At 37.8% G+C, this 27,318-nt stretch overlaps 2 protein-coding genes across 7 annotated transcripts; both read right to left on the reverse strand.

The window, feature by feature from the left end:
* Positions 1-699: 699 nt before the first annotated feature.
* Positions 700-7,954, reverse strand: ccr7 (chemokine (C-C motif) receptor 7). Its single transcript, XM_030141484.1, has 3 exons — positions 7,858-7,954; positions 3,602-3,651; positions 700-2,092 (listed from the first exon to the last, which is right to left on the reverse strand). The coding sequence occupies exons 1-3, from the start codon at positions 7,871-7,873 to the stop codon at positions 1,022-1,024; spliced, it is 1,137 nt and encodes a 378-aa protein (XP_029997344.1). The 5' UTR covers positions 7,874-7,954; the 3' UTR covers positions 700-1,021.
* A 4,616-nt stretch (positions 7,955-12,570) lies between these two features.
* On the reverse strand, positions 12,571-26,910 carry LOC115425803 (SWI/SNF-related matrix-associated actin-dependent regulator of chromatin subfamily E member 1). Of its 6 annotated transcripts, none has more exons than XM_030143572.1 (11): positions 26,635-26,907; positions 25,844-25,894; positions 25,501-25,544; positions 25,052-25,150; positions 24,156-24,236; positions 23,687-23,818; positions 23,283-23,454; positions 20,543-20,715; positions 18,956-19,057; positions 18,193-18,454; positions 12,571-13,827 (listed from the first exon to the last, which is right to left on the reverse strand). In XM_030143572.1, the coding sequence occupies exons 2-11, from the start codon at positions 25,848-25,850 to the stop codon at positions 13,622-13,624; spliced, it is 1,278 nt and encodes a 425-aa protein (XP_029999432.1). In that variant the 5' UTR covers positions 25,851-25,894; positions 26,635-26,907; the 3' UTR covers positions 12,571-13,621. The 6 variants fall into 6 exon arrangements, with proteins under 6 accessions (XP_029999432.1, XP_029999424.1, XP_029999469.1 ...); XM_030143564.1 differs by having other exon boundaries at positions 25,046-25,150; positions 26,635-26,906; XM_030143609.1 differs by lacking the exon at positions 23,687-23,818 and having other exon boundaries at positions 26,635-26,910.
* Between the last annotated feature and the right edge of the window lie 408 nt (positions 26,911-27,318).

Here is a 27,318-nt window from a genome sequence, read left to right on the forward strand (position 1 = left end):
TTGTTCAGGGGCCACATACAGACCAATATGATTTAAAGTGGATCGGACCAGAAAAAAATACTATCATAGTAGTCTATAATTAATGACAACTAAAAATTTTGTCTTTCTATTCATGGAAAAAGCAAAATTGCATGCAAATATTTAAATTCATAAACTCTACTTTCATAAAAAAATTGAATAACCTGAACAAATATGAACCACAACAAATATGAAATGTCTTAACAGATGTAAGTGCAATTATAACAATATTATGTCTGTTCCTAAATGTTTTCTGTGTTTGTAGATCCACTGTGATCTGTAAATTGGAATGTAAATGTGTAAATAAGAAATTGAGGCATAATATTGTTAAAATTGCATTTATTTTTCTTAACTTCCTAGGACCCCCTGTCCACATTTGTGGACAAGAGTTTCACAACTTTATTCAAACAAAAAAAAAAAGAAAAGAAAAGAAAAGAAAGAAAACTGTCCACCACAGAGGACATTCCATAAAAATTTTAAAAACTGCATCTGAAAAAACTGTTGCATCATGATGTTACCAATATAGGCACTTATTTAATAAAAAACATAAAAGCTTGTACTTTGCTGACATTTCCTGGGTCTGAGGAGGTTAAGAGACATTAGGTTGTTCATGTTATTCACATATTTTTAAAGGACAGTTTGTAGATGTAAACATTTTCATCTTGTAATTTCAGTTTTTCACTCTAAAACATGCAGAAAAGTTTGGAGTTGAAATCATTAATAGGTTATTATTTTACTGGTCCAGGCTATTTGACATCATACTGGGCTGAAAGTGGCCCCTGAACTAAAATGAGTTTGATAGCCCAGGTCTAGAATAAACTCAATTGAACAAAAACATCAAAAAGGCTTCAAAAACCACAAAACTATGAAATCTTATATGAAATCTTCTGCTATATACAAGTAAGAAGTATTGTGTGGTTTGAGATGGTCCTGCTGTCAGTCTATAAGTTGCTCAGTTGAATTTGGAAAATGTGAAAAGCTTATAGTCTGTAGCACAGAAGTGTCACGGAGAGAATGTGGTGGTGGTCTCGGTGTCGGTGGCTGCTGAGCTCCTCCTCCTGCCACAAGTATACCTGAAGAACCTCTCCTGGCTCATGCAGCCCAGATCCTTCAGCAGCTTTAGAAGGTCATGGCGAAACTTCACACCAATAAAAGCATAGACAAAGGGGTTCAGACAGCACCTCAAGAACGCCACACACTGGGTGATATCGGTGGCGTAAAGCAGATTGTTTTCATACTTGCAGTCACTGGTTCCACCTTTTGCTGTGACAAGCGTGGTCCAAAATAGGACCAGATTATAGGGCATCTGGCAGACTAAGAAGACCGCCACCACAACTAGAATCACCTTGATGGCCTTATTCCGTTCAAAGTTGCGAGCCTGGCAGAGGGTCTGGACAATGCTGCTGTAACAGAAGCTCATGACCAGCAGTGGAATGACAAAGGCCACCACGATCTGACTGGTTTGGATTTTCACACGGAGTGGGTCACTGTTGCTGGAGAAAGGGGTGCAGGTGTCGTTATTGACAGTGGTGTATTCCATTTCTGGGATGGAGAAGATGAGCGCCATCACCCAGATCACACCTGATGATATCTTGCTGAAAACCACCGCCTGGGAGCGATGGCGGTGAGCAGAGATGGCCTTAGCAATGGCGAAGTAGCGGTCCACGCTGATGGAGCAGAGGAGGAACATGCTGCTGTAGAAGCTGACCTTGTACACAGCATGGATGGCCTTGCACACGAATACACCCAGCACCCATTTAGCCATGGAGTTGGCCGCCCAGAAGGGGAGAGACAGAGCAAAGAGCAGGTCTGCAAAGGACAGGTTGAGCAGGTACACATCTGTCATGGTCTTCAGGCGCTGGAAGTAGAAGTAGGTCAGAATGACCAGTAGGTTTCCCACTAGCCCCATGAAGCAGATGGCGGAGTAGAAGGTGGGCATGAACCAGCCACGGAACTTACGGTTGCCTTCTTTTACACACAACCCTGGAAATGCACTGTAGTCCATAGTGTAGTTGTTGTAATCCATGTCATCAAAGTAGCTGGTAGTATTCTCAACTTCTTGAGACAGGCAGAACTGAAATCAAAGATGGATTCAGTTACTCAGTAACAGGAAGAAAGCATTCACATGTTGGAAGGCAAATGGCTTGTCACACTTTGACGCATTTTTATATGTTTTTTTTAACCTATAACCATCACATCTGTCCAGGAAATGTCTGCAATGTTTGAGGGGAAGATTGTGGTTAGCAGGTATACTGCATGGCCTAAAACACAGGTGTCAAACATGTGGCCCGGGGGCCAAATCCGGCCCGCCAAAGGGTCCAGTCTGGCCCTTGGGATGAAGTTGTAAAATGCAAAAATTACACTAAGATATTAACAATCCTTTTAGTTTAGGTTCCACATTCAGAACAATTCAATCTCAAGTGGGCAGGACCAGTCAAATACTATCATAATAACATATAAATAATGTCAACTTCAAATGTTTCTCTTTGTAAATGTAAATATTTTCATGTATTTACACTAAAACAAAGTACAGTTTCGCAAAAAATGTGGATAATGTTATGACCCTGGGTCATAATTTGTCCATTTATCTGTGTATGTATATGTTTTCTGTTTCGTGTGTGTGTTCTCCCCCTGTCCTGTAGGTGTGCTGTGCCCCTTTTGTGTCTGTTTGTGTTGCAGGATGCTGATTGGTGGAGCATGATTGCCCAGCCCCTTTAAAAATGGCCCTGGAGCTTCCGTTCATTCTCTCTCTTGCCTCCTGCCAGCTCTCAACCCTGTGTTCTGTGTGTGACCATCAGTCTTCATGTGTTGCTGTGACAATTTGATTGTATATAGTTGTAACTAGCATTTTTGGTAAATTGATCTTTTTCTGGTAGGGGAGGTCGGCTCTTTTGTTTTTCCTGTTTTCTCCTGTGTTTTGGTTAGGAAATTTAGGTAAGTTTTCTGTATTTTATTTCGTGCATTTATTTTTGATTAGGTAAATTAGTTGAACCAGAAGAGATTTTGTTTGTTGTTTTAGCCGCTCCCTCCCCTAACCCTCCTTTAGTTGCTTAAAAAATAAATATTGTGAATTTAGTTTCGACTGACATGTGTGTTTGGGAGCTGGGAGGGGACAAAATTGAGCATATTATGTTCGCCCTGGTGAACCCCTAGACCGGGGCGTAACAATAACCTGAAATGTCTTAAGAGAAGTAAGTACAATTTTAACAAAATTCTGCCTGTTACTCAGTGTTTTGTGTGTTTGTAGATCCACTGTGATCTGTAAGTTATAATATACCTGTGTAAATGATAAACTGAGGCAGAATATTGTTAAAATTATACTTTGAAAGGATACTTTGTAGATGTAAACCTTTTCATAATGTAAATTAACTTTTTTCGCTCTAAAGCATAGAGAAAAGTTTGGAGTTGACATTATTTATATATTATTATGTTATTATTTTACTGGTTCAGCCCACTTCAGATTAAATTTAGCTGAATGTGGAACCGAACTAAAATGAGTTTGACACCCCTGGCCTAAAACATAGTTTTACATTTCAGTAAGTATTTACAGCAATAGATGTATTGCATTTTTCTGTTTTCTTACCTGACAGTTCATCAACCACATCAGGGCAACAGACAGAAGTTGGTGGAAATCTGGGGGAAAAAGTCAGCTGTCTTAAAAAAGTACTACAATTATGTAACAGCATCTTATATAGTAAAGCATAGACATTTATTAGGTGTAGTATGCTGCATCCTACACATGTCCTAGTTTTTAAAGGCCACACTGTTGAGACAGTCCACTAGAAAGACAAAAAAAAAAAAAAACCTCTGCAATGAAAACCTTACCAATTACAGATACAACATATATTAACCCTCAAAGACCCAAACAACCACTGGAAACTAAAAGCATCTACTGATATAAAATGTGTAACACCTGTTGATCCACTAATCCTATCAATACATGTAAATAAGTGGTGTAAAATGTACTTTGTCATCTTTTCACGGTCATCAGATATGACCCATTTGGACATTAATTTGCATGCAAATATTTACATTCATAAACTATACTTTCATAAAAACGTGAAAAACCTGAACAAATATGAACCAAAACAAATATGAAATGTCTTAACATAAGTGAGTGCAATTGTAACAATATTATGTCTGTTATTAAATGTTTTATGTATTTGTAGATCCACTGTGATCTGTAAGTTGGAACATAAATGTGTGCATAATAAACTGAGGCATAATATTGTTAAAATTACACTTATTTTTCTTAAGAGACATTAGGTTGTTCATGTTATTCACATTTTTTTAAAGGACAGTTTGTAGATGTAAACATTTTCATCTTGTAATTTCACTTTTTCACTCTAAAACATGCAGAAAAGTTTGGAATTGAAATTATTTATTGGTTATTATTTTACTGGTCCAGGCTATTTGAGGTCATATTGGGCTGAAAGTGGCCACTGAACTAAAATGAGTTTGATAGCCCAGGTCTAGAATAAACTCAATCGAACAAAAACAACAAAAAGGCTTCAAAAACTACACAAAACTGTGAAATCTTTTATGAAATCTTCTGCTATATACAAGTAAGAAGTATTGTGCGGTTTGAGATGGTCCTTCTGTCAAAAAAACCTCTGCAATGAAAACCTTACCAATTACAGATACAGTATATATTATTTTAACCCTCAAAGACCCAAACAACTGCTGCAAACTAAAAGCATCTACTGATATAAAATGTTTAACACCTGTTGATTCACTAATCCTATCAATACATGTAAATAATTGGTGTAAAATGTACTTTGTCGTCTTTTCATGGTCATCAGATATGACCCATTTGGATGTTCAGAGGCTCCGTAGTGAACGTGGAAACACCGTCATCTTCTACAACATTGATTCACCAGTAAAACCCATGGAGTTTGACAAATGACAGTGGATGGAAACACTTGTTTTATGTTGTTATAGATAGCTTTGCTGAAAAAGTCACTTTTTCTTTACTTTTCTTCTGTTTTGATATAATAACTTATTAGACATTAATTTAAAGTAAATATAATAAACTTAAATCACTCTGGGTTTTCATGAATATCTACAAATCAGTGAAATAAATATAAGAAAAGGAGGACTAAGGTTCCTTTAGTCCAATGGCATATTTAAATGTCAAAGGTCAAAGGTCATGGCACCAACTGAAAGCCCATATGCGACTTCCTATCTATTACCAATAGTAATTATATCTTCAACTGTTTTGAAGTTACAGCACTTTGAATTTTTCCCATTATAAGCCAAGGGGGATTTTTTTAAATTTCAAAAATTCATAACAAATATTCAAAAATCAATATTTCCCAATCCTTTGAACAAATATGGTAGACTTTACCCTAAAGATGTTCCACAATAAATATCAAGGTTTTGAAGAGGAAGATTCTTGAATTGTTTACAGACGGACAACGGACGGACGACAACTGACACCAATAGTCCATCAGACCCTTCATGTCATTGGACTAGAAACATAATTTACACTGAGGATGATTTAATAAATGGTGATCACTTAAGAAAAGTTAAATAGAGAGAAAAAAATCATTTGGGAGCTGCCACAAAAGTAGCAGTGGATTAAAAGTAAAATGTACTGTCATTGTGCAGTAAAGCGGGCCTTGTCAGTGATATATATACATATGTTGTGGCGCTGATAGGGAGGGGTGAACATGACAAATTCATGGGGCCCGGTATTTGTGGGGGGCCCATAGAGCAGTGGAGGGGCCCCAGTGGGTACAGGTTAGAAGGCGTGAAAATGTTGTGTAAGATCCGCTGTATAAGAAAGGCAAAGAAGTCGGGAGTCGGACGTTGAAAGCATGTTAAGTTTTAGTTTTGTTTCACACTATCGTAAGTGACATTGTTTAGGGACCCCCCCCCCAGATTGAGAAGATAGATACCATAATTGGTAGTGGCGCCCCTGTACATATGCACTGGATCCACACTCATTCAAGTCTGTTACATTTTAGTGCTGTAGTTAACTGTAACAAAATTACAGATTGTTGGTAGTTTTAATTAAAATGCATCACATTCTATAAGATCATCATGTTTTTGAAAAGGGTTTCATGTTAAGAAGGAGGACAAATTTTTCAACCCATAAAGGAAACACAACCTTCAAAAAAACAGTAGTTCCACTGGAGATTGAGTAGAAGTTGCAGAAGCATTTTCAATCTGTACTAAAGTAATGAAGTATTTGAATAAAAGTAGTTTCACCATTACTGTGAAATCTTACTGAACCACATGAGGCAGTAATGTCGTAGTGGGTAAAAGTGGGCGTGTTCTTCTGTTACTAGCGTGACATTCAGTAATTTGCTAACCACATCAAAAGCATCTGCTGATCTAAAATGTTTAATACCTGTTGATCCACTAATCCTATCAATACATGTAAATAATTGGTATAAAATACAGTTCATCATCTTTTCATGGTCATCAGACATGACCCATTTGGACGTTCAGAGGCTCCGCAGTGCACGTGGAAACACCGTCATCTTCTACAACATTGATTCACCAGTAAAACCCATGCAGTTGGATCAAAAACAGTGGATGGACACACTTGTTTTTACATTCAGTTATTGATACCCTCACTGAAAAAGTCACTTTTTCTTGAATTTTCTCTATTTCTGATATAATATTCCTCAACTTTAATCTGAGCTTTAATGAGCATGTACATGATTAGTAAATTAAATACAGGAAAATACATGATTTTCACTGAAAAAACAGAAAAATGTAGAGGATAATATCAGAAGAAATGGTGATCTATCAATTAATAAAATAAATATAGAGAAAAAAAAACTATTTTGGACCTGCCACAGAAGTAACACTGGGTCTTTATGGGTTAAAATACTGAAAAACAACCTTTGTGTTCTTGCAGACAAAATATCAAGAGCTGCCTTTAGTCGAACTACAGAACCTGAACGTTGATTTAAAATCACGGAAATACTAAGTGATTATGGACCGTGCGTTTTTAAAAGTCATCCTTATTCCACTAATTAATGTGATCAATACCACAGCAGTTGAGAAAGCTACAGGAATTCAAGTGTAAACTTTGTTTTCAGTTTGTAAAAGCCAATAGGTTGTTATTGACTGACTATATTAAGCAGACTGACTCCTCAGCCTATAATCTCAAATCTTTTCCCATTGATTTGCTTTTGGAACTTCTTAACTTTGAATTATTCCTCTATAGATCTCCACATATGCTATCTTACAGTATGTGTGAGTCCTTTTAGGCATATGTAAAGCTCTGATTACACTGGTCAACAACAAATTTATGAAGTTTTTTGAGCTGATTTAGGATAATTTTGGTGTGCTGAATCCAAAAATCACATTAATTTTGCTCAGTCAGGTCAACTTTCTGAACTATGCTACATATTGGCTTTTTAACATTTTTGCTTACATTTATGGGCATTTTCACATCATATGATACAAAATTCTTTCATATTTCTTGCTATAAATGAGTTCTGAAGATTTTACTTCAGCCAATTTATGATTAATGTTTTTTTTTAATATTACAGGTGAATGAAATGGCTTGGACTAGAAGATCTTGCAAAAATAAGCCTGACGTATTCTGCTACATCTGCGGTGAATACACCATTGTACCTAACAGGAATCAAGTCACAAGTTTCATAAAGTGTGCTTACCAATCTTATTTTGGTATTAATTATTATATTTTGTGAGAAGATCAAATTTTTCAAAATCAAATTAGCAAAAAAAAACCTGACCTGATTGAGAAAAACAGATGTCATTTTTGGATTTAGCGGTGCAAAATGGTCCTAATTCTGTTGAAAAAACCTAGACAACTTGCAAAAGACATTTTTTTGTAACCCAGTGTAATGTACTTACGGCTGACAAAAGTCATCTTGGCTGAATGCAGCGCCCTGTCGTACTCTGCAGGTGAAGCCACTAAATGAAGACTTGTGTGTCTGTGTTTGATGGTGGTTTCCCCTCGCTGTACTAAAAACAATCCTGCTTGTCTGAAAGTTTTTTTTTCATGATTTCCCTCATCCCGCAATGATCATGTGAGTAGGCAAACCACAGACCTCTACATCTAAACCAGAAGTAGGTGTTCATACTCTATTGTGCTACAACCTTCAACACAGCACACATTTCAGATGAAACTGCACATATGATCACTAAATGTAATTATGAATGACACAAGTATTGATTAAAAAATGGATAACTGAGCAAAGTAACCAGTACATGAATCAATCAATCAAATAAATCTCAATCAACACAATGCTGTAGTCAATATTGGGTGCAAATTTTACATTTCAAGTTCTTATAGGTCTTCAGTCACACTGGAAGAAAAATCCGAGCCACGCTCTTTAAACATTAAAATGCCTTTATTAACATGGCACAGTCATATCTAGACCCAAAAAACACTTCGGCTTCAAGCCTTCATCAGGAAGTCAAAACCTTCTAATAGGTCTTTTTTTCTTTTCAAGACATTCCACTTCAGAAGCCTAATATTACGCATCTACCACTAGCAGAGCCACATTCTGTCAATACTGATCAGAGCTTTTGGCATCTATCTCTAATCTTCAGTCTGTCAGATGCAGACACCGATCAGTATCTACACACAGCAGACAGTGTAATCTGACAGCATCAGTCTTCTACTAGATCATATCATTTATTAGGTGTTAAAGTGAAATAATGTTTTTTCCTGTCTTGGATCCAATATAATGTAATATAATCAGAACAAGAAAAAAATGACTTCAGCATGCATAGGCTTTTAACCTCCTGAGACCCAGGAAATGTCAGCAAAGTCCAAGGTTGTTTTGTTTTTTTTTTTTTTTTTATTAAATAAGTGCCTATATTGGAAACATTATGATGCAACAGTTTTTTCAGATGCATATTTTAAATTTTTTATGGAATGTCCTTTGTGGTGAACAGTTTTCTTTTCTTTTTTTTTGTATAAAGTTATGAAACTCTTGTTCATAAATGAGGACAGAAAACCCATAGCTGGGTCTGAGGAGGTTAAAACATGACATTTCACAGTCAAATATTCCATTGAATTTCCACCAGCCTTTTGTTTTGTTTCCTTTGGTTCCTTAATTCCTTGTCATGGAGCCTTGTTGTGTAGGATGACTGAGGAGACTTTGCAGAACGACCATTTTGCCCATTAACGACCTTGCACATACTTCTTCTGCACACCTGTATCTTTGCGGTTTTGGTTTGTAGCTTTCACTTGAGGCTCTGCTAACCACACACAGTACAAAACATGCCAAGGTGCAATGTAGAGCATCTACGGTACGCTTCTGAAAACTAAAGTGCCACTGAATCTGATCACAATATTGTCAGTTGCTAAAACTGAAAGGATTCATTACATAAGAGGTTGTAAAGTTATCACCCATTCCTCTGCATGATTGTGCTAAACTCTATCAATAAGCAGCACAACACACGCGTGGAATGCTACCAATGTATCGAAAACAGGAAATAAGAACAGTTCTCTCTCATGTTAAACCACTTCCCTTACCTGCTCGAGTGCAAAGGACACAAGCCCTATGCAAGACTATGTGCTGCCTTTGCTTGTGCAGTGTAATGCAAAGGGAACCACTTATTAGAACACTGTAGTATTTATTGACTGCCGTCACATTTAAATTATGGCTTACATTTATAGATACGTAATTATGTTAATCTGTACGCAGTGGTAACAAGTGCGACTCACATACTATAGATGTACAAATGTGAGGTTCCTGTACTTTACTTGAGTGTTTCCATTTTATGTAACCTCTACTCCACTACATGTTAGACATAAATATTACATTTTCTACTCCACTGTTTGTTTGACATCTCTAGTTTCTTTTTACCCCGCCCCCCGAGGGTGAGGCAAAGGGTATTGTCTTTGGTTCAGTTTAATAATAAACTTTTAGTTTTATTTAGTTTTGACTTTTTTTCTCTAATTACCTCCGCCAAGGAGGTTATGTTTTTGCCAGGGTTTGTTTGTTTGTTTGTCTGTCCGTTAGTGTGCAACATAACTCAAAAAGTTATGGACAGATTTGTATGAAATTTTCAGGGTTTGTTGGAAATGGGATAAGGAAGAAATGATTAAATTTTGCTGGTGATCGGGGGTGGGGGGGCCCACGGGGGGGCCACTGATCAGCCTTGGCGGAGGTCTGCGCTCTCCGAGTGCTTCCAGTTTTGGTTTAGTTTTAGTATTCATTTTAGTTTTGTCGTATCTTTTCTCTTCTTCTCCGTCGTATTCAAATAAATCCCAGACAGGACTCTGCTGCTTTCTCCCAACTTTAGTCTCCATGGGGAGTGGGGACCAGAAGACAACTGGAAACCACAAGTAACAAGAAGTGACGGATCCTTAAATATCATAGCAGCTAAAATTGCTTGAGGGAAATAAATCGATTTCATATCAGTCCGACACTGACAAAGACGAAAATGAAGGGAATTTATCCAGAATTTTTATACGTTTTAGTTCGTTTTGTAAACACACAATACAGTTTCAGTTAGTTATCATTTTTTTCTTTTAATTATAGTTTTTATTTATTTTAGTAAACGAAAATGTTTTACAATTCTAGTTTTCGTCATTTCTTTAGTTTTCGTTAACGATAATAACCTTGGTGAGGGGTGGGGTTTGTTGTGCCTGGTATCACTTGTATTTTTACTGTATGCCCATATATTTTGTAGAAGTACCAAAACATAGCAAAATGCAAAGAAAAAGCAAAGGCCTGTTTTATATGACTTGTCTAATTATAGCTTGTCATGCTGTCCCTGTCCAGTGATAACCACGTATCTCCAAATGTGTTGTTATTCAGTGGGTAATAAACTGACAGATGAAGTGTTTATCCTTTGTGTTGAGTTCAAACTTGTTTCAAAGTTTAATTTCCTCCACTGAAACTGTTCTCTTTGATTTTCACACCAAGCTTATTTATTTATTTATTTATTTATTATTCAAATCTTAGCAAACTTGAGAAAATATCCATTCCCCTCATAAGGAAACCCTTTCATCTTTATCAATGTCTTGTTTTACGGTGGCCCAGAGGTGCAACAGCCCAAAAAATTATCCACTGTAAGAAAAAAAAAACATCATCCACCTTTTCAATTAAGGGGGCGCTGTTTACCCAAAAGGTCTCTAGCTTTAAAATTAAGGCCACCACAAAAAATAAAAGCACAGGCTGAAAATTTTTAAGGCCCTCAGCTAATGTGGCTAATGCTAACAAAGTAACCCACTGGAAGTGAAGGTTGGGGTGCTAAAAATAAAGTTATTCTAAATAAATAAATAAATAAATAAATAAATAAAATATTTTTGGGCTAGTATTTAATTTTTTGGGGCTGTTGTCTTTTTTTTTCTTGCAGTGGATAATTTTTTTGGGCTGTTGTCTTTTTCTTATAGTGGATAATTTTTTGGGCTGTTGTCTTTTTTTTCTTATAGTGGATAATTTTTTGGGCTGTTGTCTTTTTTTCTTATAGTGGATAATTTTTTGGGCAAGTGGATAAATTTTTGGGCTGTTGTCTTTTTTTCTTATAGTGGATAATTTTTTGGGCTGCTCTCTTTTTTTTTCTTATAGTGGATAATTTTTTGGGCTGTTGTCTTTTTTCTTATAGTGGATAATTTTTTGGGCTGTTGCCTTTTTTTCTTATAGTGGATAATTTTTTGGGCTGCTCTCTTTTTTTTCTTATAGTGGATAATTTTTTGGGCTGTTGTCTTTTTTCTTATAGAGGATAATTTTTTGGGCTGTTGCCTTTTTTTCTTATAGTGGATAATTTTTTGGGCTGTTGTCTTTTTTTCTTATAGTGAATAATTTTTTAGGCAGTTGTCTTTTTTTCTTATAGTGGATAATTTTTTGGGCTAGTGGATAATTTTTTAGGCTGTTGTCTTTTTTCTTATAGTAGATAATTTTTTGGGCTGTTGTCTTTTTTCTTATAGTGGATAATTTTTGGGGCTGTTGTCTTTTTTTCTTATAGTGAATAATTTTTTAGGCAGTTGTCTTTTTTTCTTATAGTGGATCATTTTTTGGGCTAGAGGATAATTTTTTAGGCTGTTGTCTTTTTTCTTATAGTAGATAATTTTTTGGGCTGTTGTCTTTTTTTTCTTATAGTGGGTAATTTTTTGGGCTGTTTTTTTTTTCTTATAGTGGATAATTTTTTGGGCTGTTGCACCTCTGGGCCACCGTATTGTTTGGCTCTTATTGTAAATAAACTCTACTTTCCATGTAAATAAACTCTAAAAACCCCTTGAATTAGTTGGAAAAATCCATCACACACAGTATATGGAAAAAGGACAGAACTTGTGAAGTTTTTTTGTTTGTTTTTTTTTAGATGTAGAGTTCTCACTGGGTAGAAACAACACAAACATGATAATGATGACTGACTTCAGGATGTTGAGCCTATTTTGCTTTTAATGCTTACATAAGTCAAGCCTTGACTTGTACTTCCAGTGCTAATTCACACTGAAAATCGGCATCAGTCTTTGATCCAACACTGACTGTTGTGGAATTGAGTTGGTTGACTTCACTATCTTAGTGGCCCATTTTGAGTGTGGTTGGAGTCGTTCATCCACCTCTGTGTGTTATTGTGTGTCAATGATCGTCACTTTGGAGAGGCCAGTTTTAGGGTAAAAAAGTTTATTGGTATAAATATGCAAAAGGAAATTCATTTTAAGACTGCATGTTCATGACGGTTCTTCAAGCTGTTTTACGACAACAAGAATCTCCATTTTTAAGCAAACCTCGTAACACTGAGTACACAATTACGATACGTTGAAAAGTTTACTGCTCGAAATTGCAATATTGATTCAAACACAGAAATGTTCTAAGCATACTGCTTTTGATTTGATTGACAGCTAGCAAACTTGAGAACACTGGTAGTAGAGCATTGTACAGCATTGATGATCATGTGATATACTTATGGGAGGACTGGGCCGGACCCCAGGACAACCAATACACAAGTATCATAATAAAACTGCTGATAATAAATAACAAAAGGGTCTACCACTACTAGTGACTACAAACTCCTGAGACAATACTGTCACTGTAATACTGATACAGAGAGTAAACAAATATTCGCCTGCCGAGGAGATGGTCACCCCACTCCACTTTTCACAAGTATGCCAACTCATTTTTAAAAACTGCAACATGCAAAAATAACAATAAAAGCAACAATGACACTACAATACAAAGAACAAAGTTAAATATAACACTGAACAATTTTTGTCTGGTGACAGCCTTTTTCTTAGGGCCAGTCTTCATTTGCGACTCTCTGGGGTCTGCCTTAGTGCTAGAGAGTGAGATGAAAGATATGTATCGATATGTGCTAACCATGGCCTGTATGGTTTCTTTCAGATAGCAATGAGGCCTGTGGAGGAAATATAGTGCTTTCACCTGGGCTTATGCGGGGCACTCAGCAGCACCCACTGATTTTAGACAGGACCATTGCCTTGTTGGCTTCAAGTGCTTTCATTTATTCGTATTCAGCGCGTGTCAGTGAGCCGCTGTGTTTTCAGACTCAACATCTTGATAAACATTGAGTCGTTTGAACACTACATGCTTCGACGATCTGAGATGATACTGTGCAATATATGTTATTAGAGGAGAATAGCAGAGGGCAGCAGATGGAATGACAGCCTTAGAGTTCAGAGCCTGTCAGCTGTTGGGAGTCAGTGGGCTGCTCTGGCCCTGCTGGGACCCTCCGATGGCTCGCTGGTGGGGGCGTCTTCTGTCTGAGCGGAGGTGGTTTCTGAGCCTGTGTTACTGTCGCTGGTTCCCTCCTCTATTGCCCCTTCTGGAACGCTCTCCTTGTCCTCTGATACCCCCTCCTCACTGCCTGGATGAGCCTCAGCTTCTTCTGAGGGCTTTGGTTTCCCTGAGTCAGTGAAACAGTGGGACAACGCTACATTAAACATACAGTTCCTAATGTCTGCCACTAGGGGATTTCAAGCAAAGCAATATACAAGACTCCATGACATCGTGGAGTAGTGTGGGTCATGGGTAGATTGTTGTTTTTACCACTATTGTTATTTACCCCTTAGAGCACAGGTGTCAAACATGCAGCCCGGGGGCCAAATCTGGCCCCCAGTCTGTCCCCAAATTCGGATGAATTTGTGAAATACAAAAATAACACTGAAGATATGAACAATCAAGGATGTTAAAACCATTCATTCATTCATTTTCTGAACCCGCTTTATCCTCACTAGGGTCACGGGGGTCGCTTGGAGCCTATCCCAGCTACATAGGGGCGAAGGTGGGGTACACCCTGGACAAGTCGCCAGTTCATCGCAGGGCTGACATTTAGACAAACAATCACTCTCACATTCACACCTATGGGCAATTTTAAATTAACCAATTAACCTATCAGTGCATGTCTTTGGATGGTGGGAGGAAGCCGGAGTACCCGGAGAGAACCCACGCAGACACGGGGAGAACATGCAAACTCCACACAGAAAGGTCCCCGTCGACTGGTGTTGGAATCGAACCCAGGACCTTCTTGCTGTGAGGCACGAGTGCTAACCACTGCACCACCGTGTCGCCCCGTGTCGTGGTTTTAAAATGTTAAAACCATTTTAGGTCAATTCAATCTAAAGCGGGTCAGACCAGCAAAACACTATCATAATAACCTGTAAGTAATGAAAACCACAAATTTCTCTCTTTGTTTTAGTGCAAAAAAGGTAAAATGACACAAAAATGTTTACATTTACAGACTGGTCTTTTACAAAAAAATTTCAATACCCTGAAATATCTTAAGAGAAGTCTGTAGAATTTTACCAATATTCTGCCTGTTACTAAATGTTTTGTGTATTTGTAGATCCACTGTGATCTGTAAGTTGTGATGCACATGTATAAAAGATAGACAGACAGACAGACAGACAGACAGACAGTGTAATATTGCAAAGTGTACTTATTTTTCTTAAGAATTTTCGGGTTGTTCGTATTTGTTCATGTTATGTTCAAATACAGTTCGTAGATGTAAACATTTTCATTATGGAATTTGACTTTGTTCACTCAAAAACAGAGAAAACTTTGGTGTCGACATTATTTATCAGTTCTGATCCTATTATTTATATTATTTCACTGGTCTGGCCCACTTTATAACATATTAGTCTGTATGTGGCCCCTGAACTCAAATGAGTTTGACACCCCTGCCTTAGAGACCTTAACGCCTGCTGGCAACCAAAAACAACTACTGATCTAAAATCCACTAATCCTGTCAGTCCATGTAAATAATCGGTGTAAAATGCAGTTTGTCATCTTTCATGGTCATCAGATATGACCCATTTGGATGTTACAAGGTTACGTAGTGAATATGGAAACACCATAATCGTCTACAATATTGATTCACCAGAAAAACCCATGGAGTTTGACAAATGACAGTGGTTGGAGACTCTTATTTTGATGTTCAGTTATTGATATCTTTGCTGAAAAAGCCACTTTTTCTAATAACCCTCAACTTTACTCTGACCTTTTATGAACATGTCTGTGTAGGTTCTCATTTGCCCAGGTCATCATTCTTCCTGGTAGTTATTCTCAGTTCAACTGGACAGGTTTATGAACATCTACATGATCAGCAAATTAAAAACAGGAAAATATCTGATTTTCACTGAAAAATGCAAAAACAGAGAATGATATTATAATAAATTGTGTTAAATCACATAAAGGTTAAATAGAGAAAAAAATCATTTGAGGGCTGCCATAAAAGTAGCACTGGGCCTATATAGGTTAAGAGAACTATTTAAGTCTTATTCACTTTATGTTTTCTGACGTATATTTGCCCTATTTCATTCTAATAAAAAAGGAAATAGGAAAAAATGCAAATAATGTTAGCTTATGCAATGTTTAATGTTAACACTTCACAAGAATTGACTGAACTAATATCTATCCTTTATTTACTCAGGTGCTATCCTCATTGAGATCAAAATCTCTTTTCCAAGAATGGACCTGATCAAGAGAGAAGTATAGACATATTTACAACAAAATAAGTGTGTGGTCCCAGTGATTTACTATGTACATCATAGAAAGCTGGGTCAATATTGAAAGGCATCAAAAAATTAACTCTTTGCTGGATTACTTGGTTCCAAAATAGTATGAAAATAATTTAAAAAGTGGAAAAAATAAGCAGAGCTTACGAATAGCCCTGCCCGGTCATACAACACTTTGCCCTTCCAGCTCACTGATACCCCACCTACCCAGGGATTAATTTTGAGTCTTAACTTTCAATATTGTCAAAAACTTTTTTTTAAAAATCTGTAAAAAAACAAAACAAAAACAAACAAACAAAAAAAAACAAAAACTGGGAGAAAGATACATGTAAAGAACATGCATGTGAAATTTGAATATAATCGGGTGAATAGTGTCCGAGAAATTAGTTGGACAAAAATCTCAGATGGATGGACAGAAGGAAGGAATTCCTGGTATATTTATACACCCCACACTCTGGGGAGTTGGGGCGGGGGTATGATAAATGCGTGTCAAAAAATACTGCTGTAACTCTGTTGTATAAAAAATTCTGTTAACACAGGTATGTTTCTCTTAAAGGTGCAGGAGACTTTTGTCACCAATTTTTCATCAGATCTATAAAACCTCAGTCATGGTCGCAAACGCGCAAGTGGAGCAAGCGGAGCTCTGCCTGGCAGCGGCAGCTGCAAGAAACACGACACGGAAATGGCTGGAGCTCCGCTTCCCTCCAGCCGTTTCCGCGTTTCAGCCGTTTCTGCATCGTGTTTGTTTCATCCATATAATATCATATAGTTGCGCTGCCACTGCCAGGCGGCTGTGCGAACCTCTGCTTCCCACAATGCACGTCGCCAAAATTCCGAAGATGCCCAAGTTACCTCCCAGCTCTGTTTGTAAACAAATTGTTTGTTTATGGTGGAGTACACTTTGAAATTGTTCACCGTAAGGGAAGAGTTTCAGGTGAGTAATCACAGAAAGACTTACGGATTCATGATACTTAGGCTATGACTGAGGTTTTACAGATCTGATGACAAATTGGTGACGAAAGTCTCCCGCAGCTGTAAGTGTTTCAATATATGTACAGGGTGGGGAAGCAAAATTTACAATGAACATGTAGTTGTTTTTTCTCAGCAGGCACTACGTCAGTTGTTTTGAAACCAAACATATATTGATGTCATAATCATACCTAACACTATTATCCATACCTTTTCAGAAACTTTTGCCCATACGAGTAATCAGGAAAGCAAACGTCAAAGAGTGTGTGATTTGCTGAATGCACTCGTCACACCACAGGAGATTTCAAAAATAGTTGGAGTGTCCATAAAGACTGTTTATAATGGAAAGAAGAGAATGACTATGAGCAAAACTATTACCAGAAAGTCTGGAAGATACTATTAAAGAAGAATGGGAGAAGTTGTCACCCCAATATTTGAGGAACACTTGCGCAAGTTTCAGGAAGCGTGTGAAGGCAGTTATTGAGAAAGAAGGAGGACACATAGAATAAAAACATTTTCTATTATGTCAGTTTTCTTGTGGCCAATAAATTCTCATGACTTTCAATAAACTAATTGGTCATACACTGTCCTTCAATCCCTGCCTCAAAATATTGTAAATTTTGCTTCCCCACCCTGTATGTATTTAAAAAACTCAAGCTGAATCTGTTAAATTAAGAAAAAAAGAACCTTTGTAAGAAGGGTGTGTCTTTTAAAGGTTAAATGTGAATAACTGTAATGGAAACATATTTAGTTTAATTGCATGTCTACATGTGTGGCACAAAAATGAGAATGTAGTTACCACTGAATTAATACAAGAGACCGTAATAAATGGCATTAAATGGAGAACAGAAATGAAACACCACCAGTATGAAGACCTGAAAACATAATTTTCCAAGCAAAATATTTGAAACAATGATATTTGATCCAGAGCAATGATTCAGCTCAGGTACCAGTCACTGTCAGGTTAAGGTTTTTGTAAAATATCCTTTATGCTTTATGAGCAGCTCAGCTCAGATAGTATGTTATTAAATAAATGATAACCCACTAGTACAGAGGCAAGCATAGCACTAGTGGATGAAAACACAAGCAAATTCAGATTTTGTTAACCGACATTTCTAAAAATTCAAGGAGAATTTGCAGTTCATTTAGATATAAACCTGCCTACTGCCCTTGAAGTTATCTGACATTTAAAAAAAGCATGATAAAAGCATGTGACTGTGCGAGAAAATATTTCCTTATTGAGGCAGACAGGATCAAGGCCACAGTTAAATGTCAGTGTGGCTCACCTGGTGTATCTGTGTGGTTGGATTCTGTGTCGTCACCATCCTTGTTGCTTCTTTCGCTGAGATTATTTTGCTGGGACTTGTTGCCGTGCGTTGCACAGATGTGTTTTTCTTCTTCAGCTAACACACAGGTGGGGGCTTCCCTGGCGCCTCGGTCTCCTGCATCCTTCTCACGTTCTGCCATCCGTTTGCGGGCTGCCTCTTCTGCTGCTGCTATCTCTGCAGATATCTTCTCCATGTCCACCTCTACTTTCATACAGCACAGCTAAGAAGTACAGTAATAAAACAAATGAGCGGTATGAGAACATGCAATAACATAAACATGCTGCATACATTTGTGTGTGTGTTTTTTCTTTTAATTCTTCACAGTTTTTCACTGGCTTGAAGTCATTTAAATAAATAACTAAATAAGATGAATGAATGAGCAAACAGTTCCTTTCCTTTTTATTTTCTGTCTTCAGAACGTCAGACAGTGGAGCTCTTTCAAGGGTAAATGGTGCCCCCTGATGTGAACAGTGGACAGTGCATTCACCACCACAGTGCTGCATCTCATTTCACTACAACAGTTGTTATGAGGCTACAAATTGTAAACGATGACAGCTATAAGATTTGCCAGAACATGTGGATGGAGTTAGCAGCAGCTGGTGGCTGTAAGGCAGGCGCAGGCTGGCACATAACCAGAAATCCACACTCAACAGTTAAACATGCAAAATGAAGCTTGCGTGCGAGTAAGTGATGACCAAGCCTGATGTAAAAGATGCTGTACCCTTTTGAGCTCGTTAGTGAAAGACTCTGTGGCTTCAATGAATTTTCTTTTCTTGTCCTGGTGGCGGTCTTCAATCTGAAGCAACTCTGCCTCCAACTTTCTCTGTTGCACAAGACACAGAGGCACCACAGTTATGATTCTAATACACAAATCAAAACAAGGGTAACACTTTCCATTCAAGTACACATACTCACTATTAAGCCAACCATGACCATTAAGTTTGACTTTGGTGTTTTAACACATTTCAGACCCAAACACAAGTCTGCTGAGTCTTTTTTTTCTCCAAATAAATCCAATGATCCTGAATAGAACAGTGCAACAAGATTTGGCTGACTCACAGGGAGGCTGTATGTTTCTAAACAAAGTGAGTTAATAATGATTTTTTAAAACAAATCTCATGATGTCAAATAATGTAATGATGATGGTAGTAATGTTGATGAATAACATCAGGGAAGGAAGGTGGGACGATAATAAAATGGAAAGTGGTGTTCTGGACCAAAATTTGTCACTTATTACCGGCACTGATTTCAGATTTCAGTTTTATTAAGTAATACAATTCAATTGAGACTTCAAACATGTTTTGATGTTAACTCTCAAAGACCCAAACAGCCACTGGAAACCAAAATCATCTACTGATCCAGAAAGAACCTGTTGATCCACTAATCCTATCAATACATGTAAATAATTGGTATAAAATGCAGTTCACATTAAACATGCAGTTCCTAATGTCTACCACTAGGGGATCTCAAGCAAAACAATATACAAGACTCCATGACATCGTGGAGTAGTGTGGGTCATCAGTAGGTTGTTGTTTTTCCCACTATTGTTATTTACCCCTTAGAGACCTAAACACCTGCTGGCAACCAAAAACTACTGATTTAAAATCCACTAATCCTATCAATACTTGTAAGTAATTGGTGTAAAATGCAGTTTGTCATCTTTTCATGGTCATCAGATATGACCCATTTGGACGTTCAGAGGCTCTGTAGTGAATGTGGAAACACTGTCATCTTCTACAACGCTGATTCACCAGTAAAACCCATGGAGTCTGATAAATGACAGTGGATGGACACACTTGGTTATGTTCACTTATTAGCTTTGCTGAAAAAGCCACTTTTTCTTCAGTTTTATCTGATTTTGACTCTCAATTTTAATCTGAGCTTTTATAATACCTGATTTTCACAGAAAAACAAAAAATACAGAGGGTAGTGTTATTATAAATGGTGACAGATCACTTAAGAAAGCTTTAATAGAGAGAAACTGATTTGGGAATTACCACTAAAGAGTGGCAGTTGTGTTGAGTACAATTAAGGCAGAATAACTATTTTCTTGGAGTATTACCACCTTTGGAAGCTCATACTGACTATATTAAGATTAGAACTCATGTACAGCAACTTTCTCACTATCAATACTCAGTAAGTGGGGGGTTATTGACAAAAAGTGGCCTCATAATAGAGGTATTATGGTACTACATTATACACTAGTTACTGGTGAATGTGTGCACCTTAATGTGAAGTGTTACCAAAACAAGCAATATAATATTCATGACCACACTGAGAGCCAAACACGGTGGTAATGTGGTCATACCTGGTGGACCATCAGAGACTGGACCTGCCGTTTGAGGACCTGCATGCGGGCAGTGGTAACAACAGAGCGCACATCTGGCACCACACTCTCACTGAGGATCTCACTGATCAGACGGTGGTTGCGTTGGAAACGGGTCGCGGCCGAGTGCTTTATGGAAAACCCATCGTCATAATCTGAAGACATGAAAATGTTTGAGTTCAGTGATATATTTTTATACACCTGGCAAACAATAGAGCTGTGGTACATGGCTGTTATCAACGAGTATGAAGGGTTTGAACAAACAATGACATAACTGATACAAACACTGCTGTATTGAGATATTGTAAACACCAGGAAGCTACTGCTCAATATTTATATAAAGCTAGAGTTAAGTATAGGCCATCATGTTAAAATGCATCCCTAGAGGGAATTACAACCTACAGTATGAGGACACAAGTTTCAAAATGTAGCCTGCAATTTTCACTGGCCAGGAAATTTTCTTCTTTGTCTTAAATGTATACTCCTTTGCCCTGCCAACACAGAATGATAGTGCAGCACACTAAAATCTAAACAGGTCATTTAAAGTGCCTTAACGCAATAATCACTTCTAATTACTTTTTTGCACACTCTGTGGTGTGAACTTATGTCTAAATGGATAAAACAGCATTTATTGAAGCAAAACACTTCAAGAAACAACACATTATTGCGTAGCATCTGCCCGTTATAACTGTATATACACTGTCTATGACAATATTTTTCCATTCTGCCTTGGCACCAATGTGGCAAAGGATGGTCTAAAATGCCTGTTTTATACCCAGCACTGGATTGTCAGTCTTAAAGATTTCACATTACATACAGTCTTTTCTGTGTTTTAGGTCTCATGTGTATATACAGTAGACTCAGTTATATTAAACATTTTAGATTTAGCGTGTGCAGTATAGGGGTTTCTCTACTGTTTTAAAGTTTAGGTGCAGAACCAAAGCCATTTTGGACGACACCTGAGCCAGAACAATCAATGTGTCATACATCAAAACGTACTACATATTTTTCTCACAGTTTGTCCTCAGTGGACTTCCTGTTGTGTTTTAAGGCTTTGGAATATTTGCTATCTTCTCTAGCTTGTGTGTTAATACACTGGTATAGAACCATTTTTTTTTTTTTACATTAAAAACTTTCCACTTGGAAAACGCTTTAACACAGATAGTACCTAAACCCCCTGAAATCCAAGTGAACCAATCTTGTAAACTGGATAAAAAAAAAAAAAAAAAAAAAAAAAAAAAAAAATATATATATATATATATATATATATATATATATATATATATATATACACACACACAAATGGTTCAATAAAACATTGAAAATGATTTTGCTAAAGAATGAAACAGTAGACAGTTCTTTTCTGTTTCTCATCACTGTTTCACAGTATCATTTATGTGGCACTCCCTTTTCAACCTGTTGTGGTGGTGCTTTTCTAAACCACAGTATGATGTAGGAGTGAATACCACCTGAACTGTTCAGAGGTGCATGCTTTGTTGAAACCTTCCAAAAGACATAAACTGATTTCATTTTGCTATAGTGAAGTTTCAATAGGCATTCAGACAACACAACAGGAAACCCACAGCTGCACCTATTTTTTAGGTTTATGAATTCACTAGTCATGTTATATTGTGTTGTAGCAATATTTTTCCAAACAATGCAGTCTTGTCCATCCACTGTATCATTGCATATTTTATATATATATATATATATATATATATATATATATATATATATATATATATATATGGCACAGTGTACAGGAACACCTGTATCGGGTGGCTCCAGCAGATATTTGGAACAACATCAGAGATCTCTGTCCAAAAGAGTGCAGTCCTTGGAACAGGTAAGATCCTGCGCAGAACCCTCAGGTTCCCCAGCCTATATATAACTCAAACTTTGAACAATTACTGTTCATTTATTTCTGCTGTTTAGATGGTATGTCATCCATACACCTTTCTCACATGTTTATATTAAAACAGAATATAACAGTTTAAAAATTTAGTTTTTGTTTTCTCTCTGAAACAGGTACATGATGTTTGTGGGAAACTGTACGGCAATGGCTTAAGGGAGAATGTCTATAAGTCTGTATTTATTAATCAAGTAAAACTCTATAAATATGTAGCCACCTGGAGAGCTAAATCTCATTTAATCTGAAATGTACGGGCAGTCTGTTGAGAACATAACCCACTGGGATACCAACTCAGACATTTTTATGGTCTAGGGTGTTTCTAAATAGCAATTGGCATTTTATCTGTAGTTTTCCTGTGCATCATTATGTTCCACTGTAAGCCAGCCAGACCCAAGACAAGCATCATTTCCTCATGGTGGGTGTAACTCAAATGTCGTCTTTTCACTTGTGCGTGTAATACGGGTGTGTGTGTGTATGTGTGTGTGTGGTTGAGTGTGTGCGTCAGCCTTTAAAACAACAAGGAAAAGAATGTAAATTTTGTAATTATGTTTAAACCAAAGCCAAGCATAAGTACAAAAAGGTAAACACTTGTTCAAAACAATGATTTTTTTTTTCCATTTTGCTGCTTAAAAACAGAAATGCCATTTCAAAGGTAAAATGTGTGTGGTTGAAGCAGTGAACGGGAGGAAAAACAATAACAGTCATTTGATGTGCGGATTTGCAACTCTGTGTGGTCATGCAACAATAATTCCAGCTCTTTCACAGTGTTCTAAATACTGGGAGACAAAGCATTTATCTGAGTGGCCTTACCATCTGGGTCCTCTGCTGGCTGAATACTCATGTAAGGCTCGCCCTTGTCCAATCTGGACTGGCGCTGGCGGCTCTCCTCTTCTAGAGCTGCCTCGGCACGGCTTTTTGCATTGACGTAGGCCAGGTAGGCTGGCGAGTTGTGATAGGCCTTCATGCTCTCATTATACTCAATCTACAGTGAAAGAGATGACAGGAATGACGAGGAAACAAAGAAGGCAACAGACAAGGCAAACACAACATGAGGACCCTCATTTCTATAAACTACGACAGGATAAGGAAAGAGGTTTACTCAGGACTGTTAGAAAGGAAGGACTGATGACTGGAGGGACCCACACCTGTTGGAGACACACCTACTGGTCACCCATGAGAAGAACCCCATACACACCCCTTGTAAAACAACCAACCTTCTCTGCTTCGTAGTCATTCAAATAATCCTGTTTCTCCTCATCAGTGAGGTCCCTCCACATGCCACCGATTATCTTCCCAATTTCCCATAGCTTCAGATCAGGATTGGAGGCTTTTACTTGATCCCAAACCTGGTGATGAGAACCAGACATGGGTGTGGGGTTGGGTTGGGTTGGAGGGGCTATAAGTGGTTATCTCTTTGCAGAGAGGTCACAAACCAGAGGAGGCCGTGTGCTTTAAGCTCCATCTCCAAGTTGATAAATCCCACTATGTGATGTGGACTGTCCTAAATAAGTCCTGGCTTAATTTGGCTTCACATCTACCTCATAAAACTACTATTAGTATCTGAAGCACAATATATGCCTTACTTACTCTGAGCTGATAGAATTTCTTAAAAGCAAAGTATCCCTTTTTTCCAACAGAGCACTTAATGATGCAAAAGGCAGCAATAACACACTTGGGACTTACCTTACGGCTGTATCTCATATATGGCATCAGAGGCTTATCGGGTGGCTTGGGTGGCTTTGGGATATTTATTCCAGAGGAATTCTGGTGGAAATAAATGAAAAAATAATCAGTGGTTAATGTTAAGTGAGATAATTATTATATGAAGTTCAGCAGCGTGGGTGGCATGTAAAACTAGAGGTGGTGTATGGTTCCATAATTGGATCTAAAACTATATGATGCACAAACTTTTTGCATCAAACCATTGAACTTCTTTTAATTAATGACAGTTTGAGGTCATACACACATCAGGAACCCCACAGAGTACAATGGAATAGCACCAACTAGGAAAAATACAGAAATATCACTTAAGCTGAGATTTGCCCACTGTAAGACATAATGCCATTATCAGAGTCAGCCAACCTTGCAGCTTGCATGCAGAGACTGAATTACTGCTCAGCAGCCAGAGCCATGCCGAGCAGGAAGTCTGTAATGCCATGGCAACACTGATGGCATGGGTTGCTTAACATGGCTGTCAGAAATGCAGACGTTGAAAGGCAGGTGGTATTTGAATACACACAGATGGACTCTTAGCCAGTCTGCACTGCGATGGAAGCGGCAGAGTGAGTTTGCAATGATACATACATCTTAGATTCAGTTTGAGGAACAACTTTGACTATTTGGCAGCATCTGCTCTTCAGTATAATTAAAATGCAAAAGAAAATACCATCTTAAATGCTTTGTACAAAGACAAGATGCTACTGATGCTTCTACAGTAACTCATTTTGACTTAGGATGCTAACTATTGGGATTTTGAGTGCTAATTTGAGGTGACCTTGTAGATTTGAATTTCTTGACCTAGGTCTGCCTGACATCTTTTGATGACCTTGTTTTCTCTATGGTGACATTCATACCGTTACCCGACTGTTGCTGCTTTGGCTCCCTCCCAGTCTGTAGTTGTTGTAGGCCAGATGGCTGTATGGGTTGTACCCCACAAACCCGGTAGTGTTGGGCATTTGCTGATGGAAACAAATGAGACAGAAACACGAATGAGAAATGACATAAAAGAAGGAAGGAGGGGAGTACCAGCAAAAAATCAAACAAACCAATGAAAAAAGCTGGGAAAATGCAAAAAGAAACACACTTGCATTCATGCTGTGGCTATAAGGAACTTATCTTTATAGAAGCAGCAGCACTTGCACATCAGTGTGACTTACAGGGATTGTGAATTCAACAAAACTGATTGTTTCTCACAAATGATCTTGGTAAGGGAAAAACTGTACCAAGCTAGAATTTCAATAATTTTCAAAAAGCCAGGTTTACTTGGGATGGCTGAATATTTTTGCATGCAACAATTAAAAATACTTACAGTTGTAGGGGCAGGGGGAGGGGGAGGGGCATAGGATGGCCTTTCTGTTACAAAAAAAAAAAAAAAAAAAAGCCCAGAAAACTCAAACATCAGTTTCTGTCCAATGGAACACAAGAGAACTTCTAATCCTTTAACTTAATCCATAAAAATAACATTCAGATGGAAATAATGTCTCCAAGAAGAATACTTGTTTAAATGTCAAGATAAGCAGTGACACAGTGGGCATTTATTACTGGGGTTCAGAATGATTAACACATGAAATAGGCAAACTATGATTCGATAACAGGTCTGATGTGAAGGCATTTTAATATCATTATTAACACAAATGTTCGCAATTCCTTACTTGACATCTTTGCAGTGAGAAGTCGGTATCAGTCTATTCCAGTCATTGGCTCTGTAATAAACACAGTTTTGGAGTAGGTGTTAGTGTTCCATATTTGATAGTGTTTGTCAGAGTGGTTCATTCATAGGACAAAACAAAGACATGCCGGTGGTGCGGCTCGGACAACAGGACAGGCTAATGCAGGCTAGGACACTGAGGCTACTGCCACTATGTACATGACGGACTGGAGACAGTGGGGGATACAAACAGGTCGAATGTGACATTTAGGAGTGGGATCAGCGTTCATTTTTCGGACGAACACATTTGGGGATAAAACGGTTATATTTTATAAGGTGAACAGCACTGGTAAATCACGCCAACACTGGCTGATTTTAACCACTGATCAGTTTACTCCTCTGCAACATCTAATGCAGTTATGCTAACGGTAGCTAACAGACAATTATTGAATCTTATTTTAGCTTGTTACGACGTGACGAGCTTCCCAATGGCTAGGTATACTTACTAAGCGAAAAGTGACTTCGTATAATTGTAATGTTGTCAAATAAATATTGGGCCACTTATATTTAGCTTGGCTCATCAACTTAATTAACGTTAGCTGGTGTAATTCAGCTAGCTACGTAGCATGAAGCTAGCTACCTCTGTGAAAAGAAAAATGGCATCTGATAGATATTATTAGCATGCAACGTCAAGTCAAACGAACACATCTTAGAGAGATGTCAGTTCCACACAGATTAGAAAGATGAATAGCAAACTAAATATACATATACTAAAGTACAGGCTATCAAACTCACCCCAAAACCTTTAGTCTCCACCACAGACTGCGTTGTGGCTTTGACAGGGAAGGCTAACAAGCACCTAGCGCAGAGAAAGTCCCCACAATAAACTGATGAAATGGGGTACACTGGTAAGATTCCTGTAGAATCTTCCAGAACTGCACCCCCACCCCTCTTCTCATTACAGCTGTGTCTTTGCTTCGATGCTGATGCTCATCGCACTGAGCTGTCAGTGCAGAGACTCCCACTCCATGTGCAGACAGGGGAGAGGACTGCAGAATGGGAAGAAAAGCCATTCAGAGGAAAGAAAAGGTGGCTATCATTCACTTTTATGCTTTAATTTGAACCACCATCGTACCTTTTCATGGAGCCTGTTTACACACACATACACACACATGCACACACACACAAACCTACAATGGAACTGGTACAATAACACTATAAATCAAAATATGCCATAATGGAAATATAGATCACCATACCATAAGTTGCTTTAATAACACTTCACAAGGCACCAAGCTTTAGAGAAGACCAAGGTTGCCCTATTCACTGCTCCCTTGTTGTTAGAACTGAAATACTTTGCATTCTTGCTCGCATTGTTTGAAAGCCGCCCAGGTCAATGGTTGTAATAGTGTGTTCCCTAAAGATAACAATCCAAAGCCTGCAGGATTTAGCCTATATCTCTGCCCATTCAACCTGAAT

Source organism: Sphaeramia orbicularis, chromosome 1, assembly GCF_902148855.1.
Source record: "Sphaeramia orbicularis chromosome 1, fSphaOr1.1, whole genome shotgun sequence".
NCBI lineage: Eukaryota > Metazoa > Chordata > Actinopteri > Kurtiformes > Apogonidae > Sphaeramia > Sphaeramia orbicularis.

Bases quoted from the DNA above. Each gene is read 5' to 3' on its own strand.
- ccr7 (XM_030141484.1), bottom strand. The intron at 2,093-3,601 runs GTAAGAAAACAG...CTTTGATTTCAG, and splicing joins TGTGGTTGATGAACTGTCAG to TTCTGCCTGTCTCAAGAAGT.
- LOC115425803 (XM_030143564.1), bottom strand. The intron at 25,151-25,500 runs GTAAGTATTTTT...TGTTTCCATCAG, and splicing joins CTCCCCCTGCCCCTACAACT to CAAATGCCCAACACTACCGG. The intron at 18,455-18,955 runs GTACAGCATCTT...TGTACTTCTTAG, and splicing joins TCACTAACGAGCTCAAAAGG to CTGTGCTGTATGAAAGTAGA.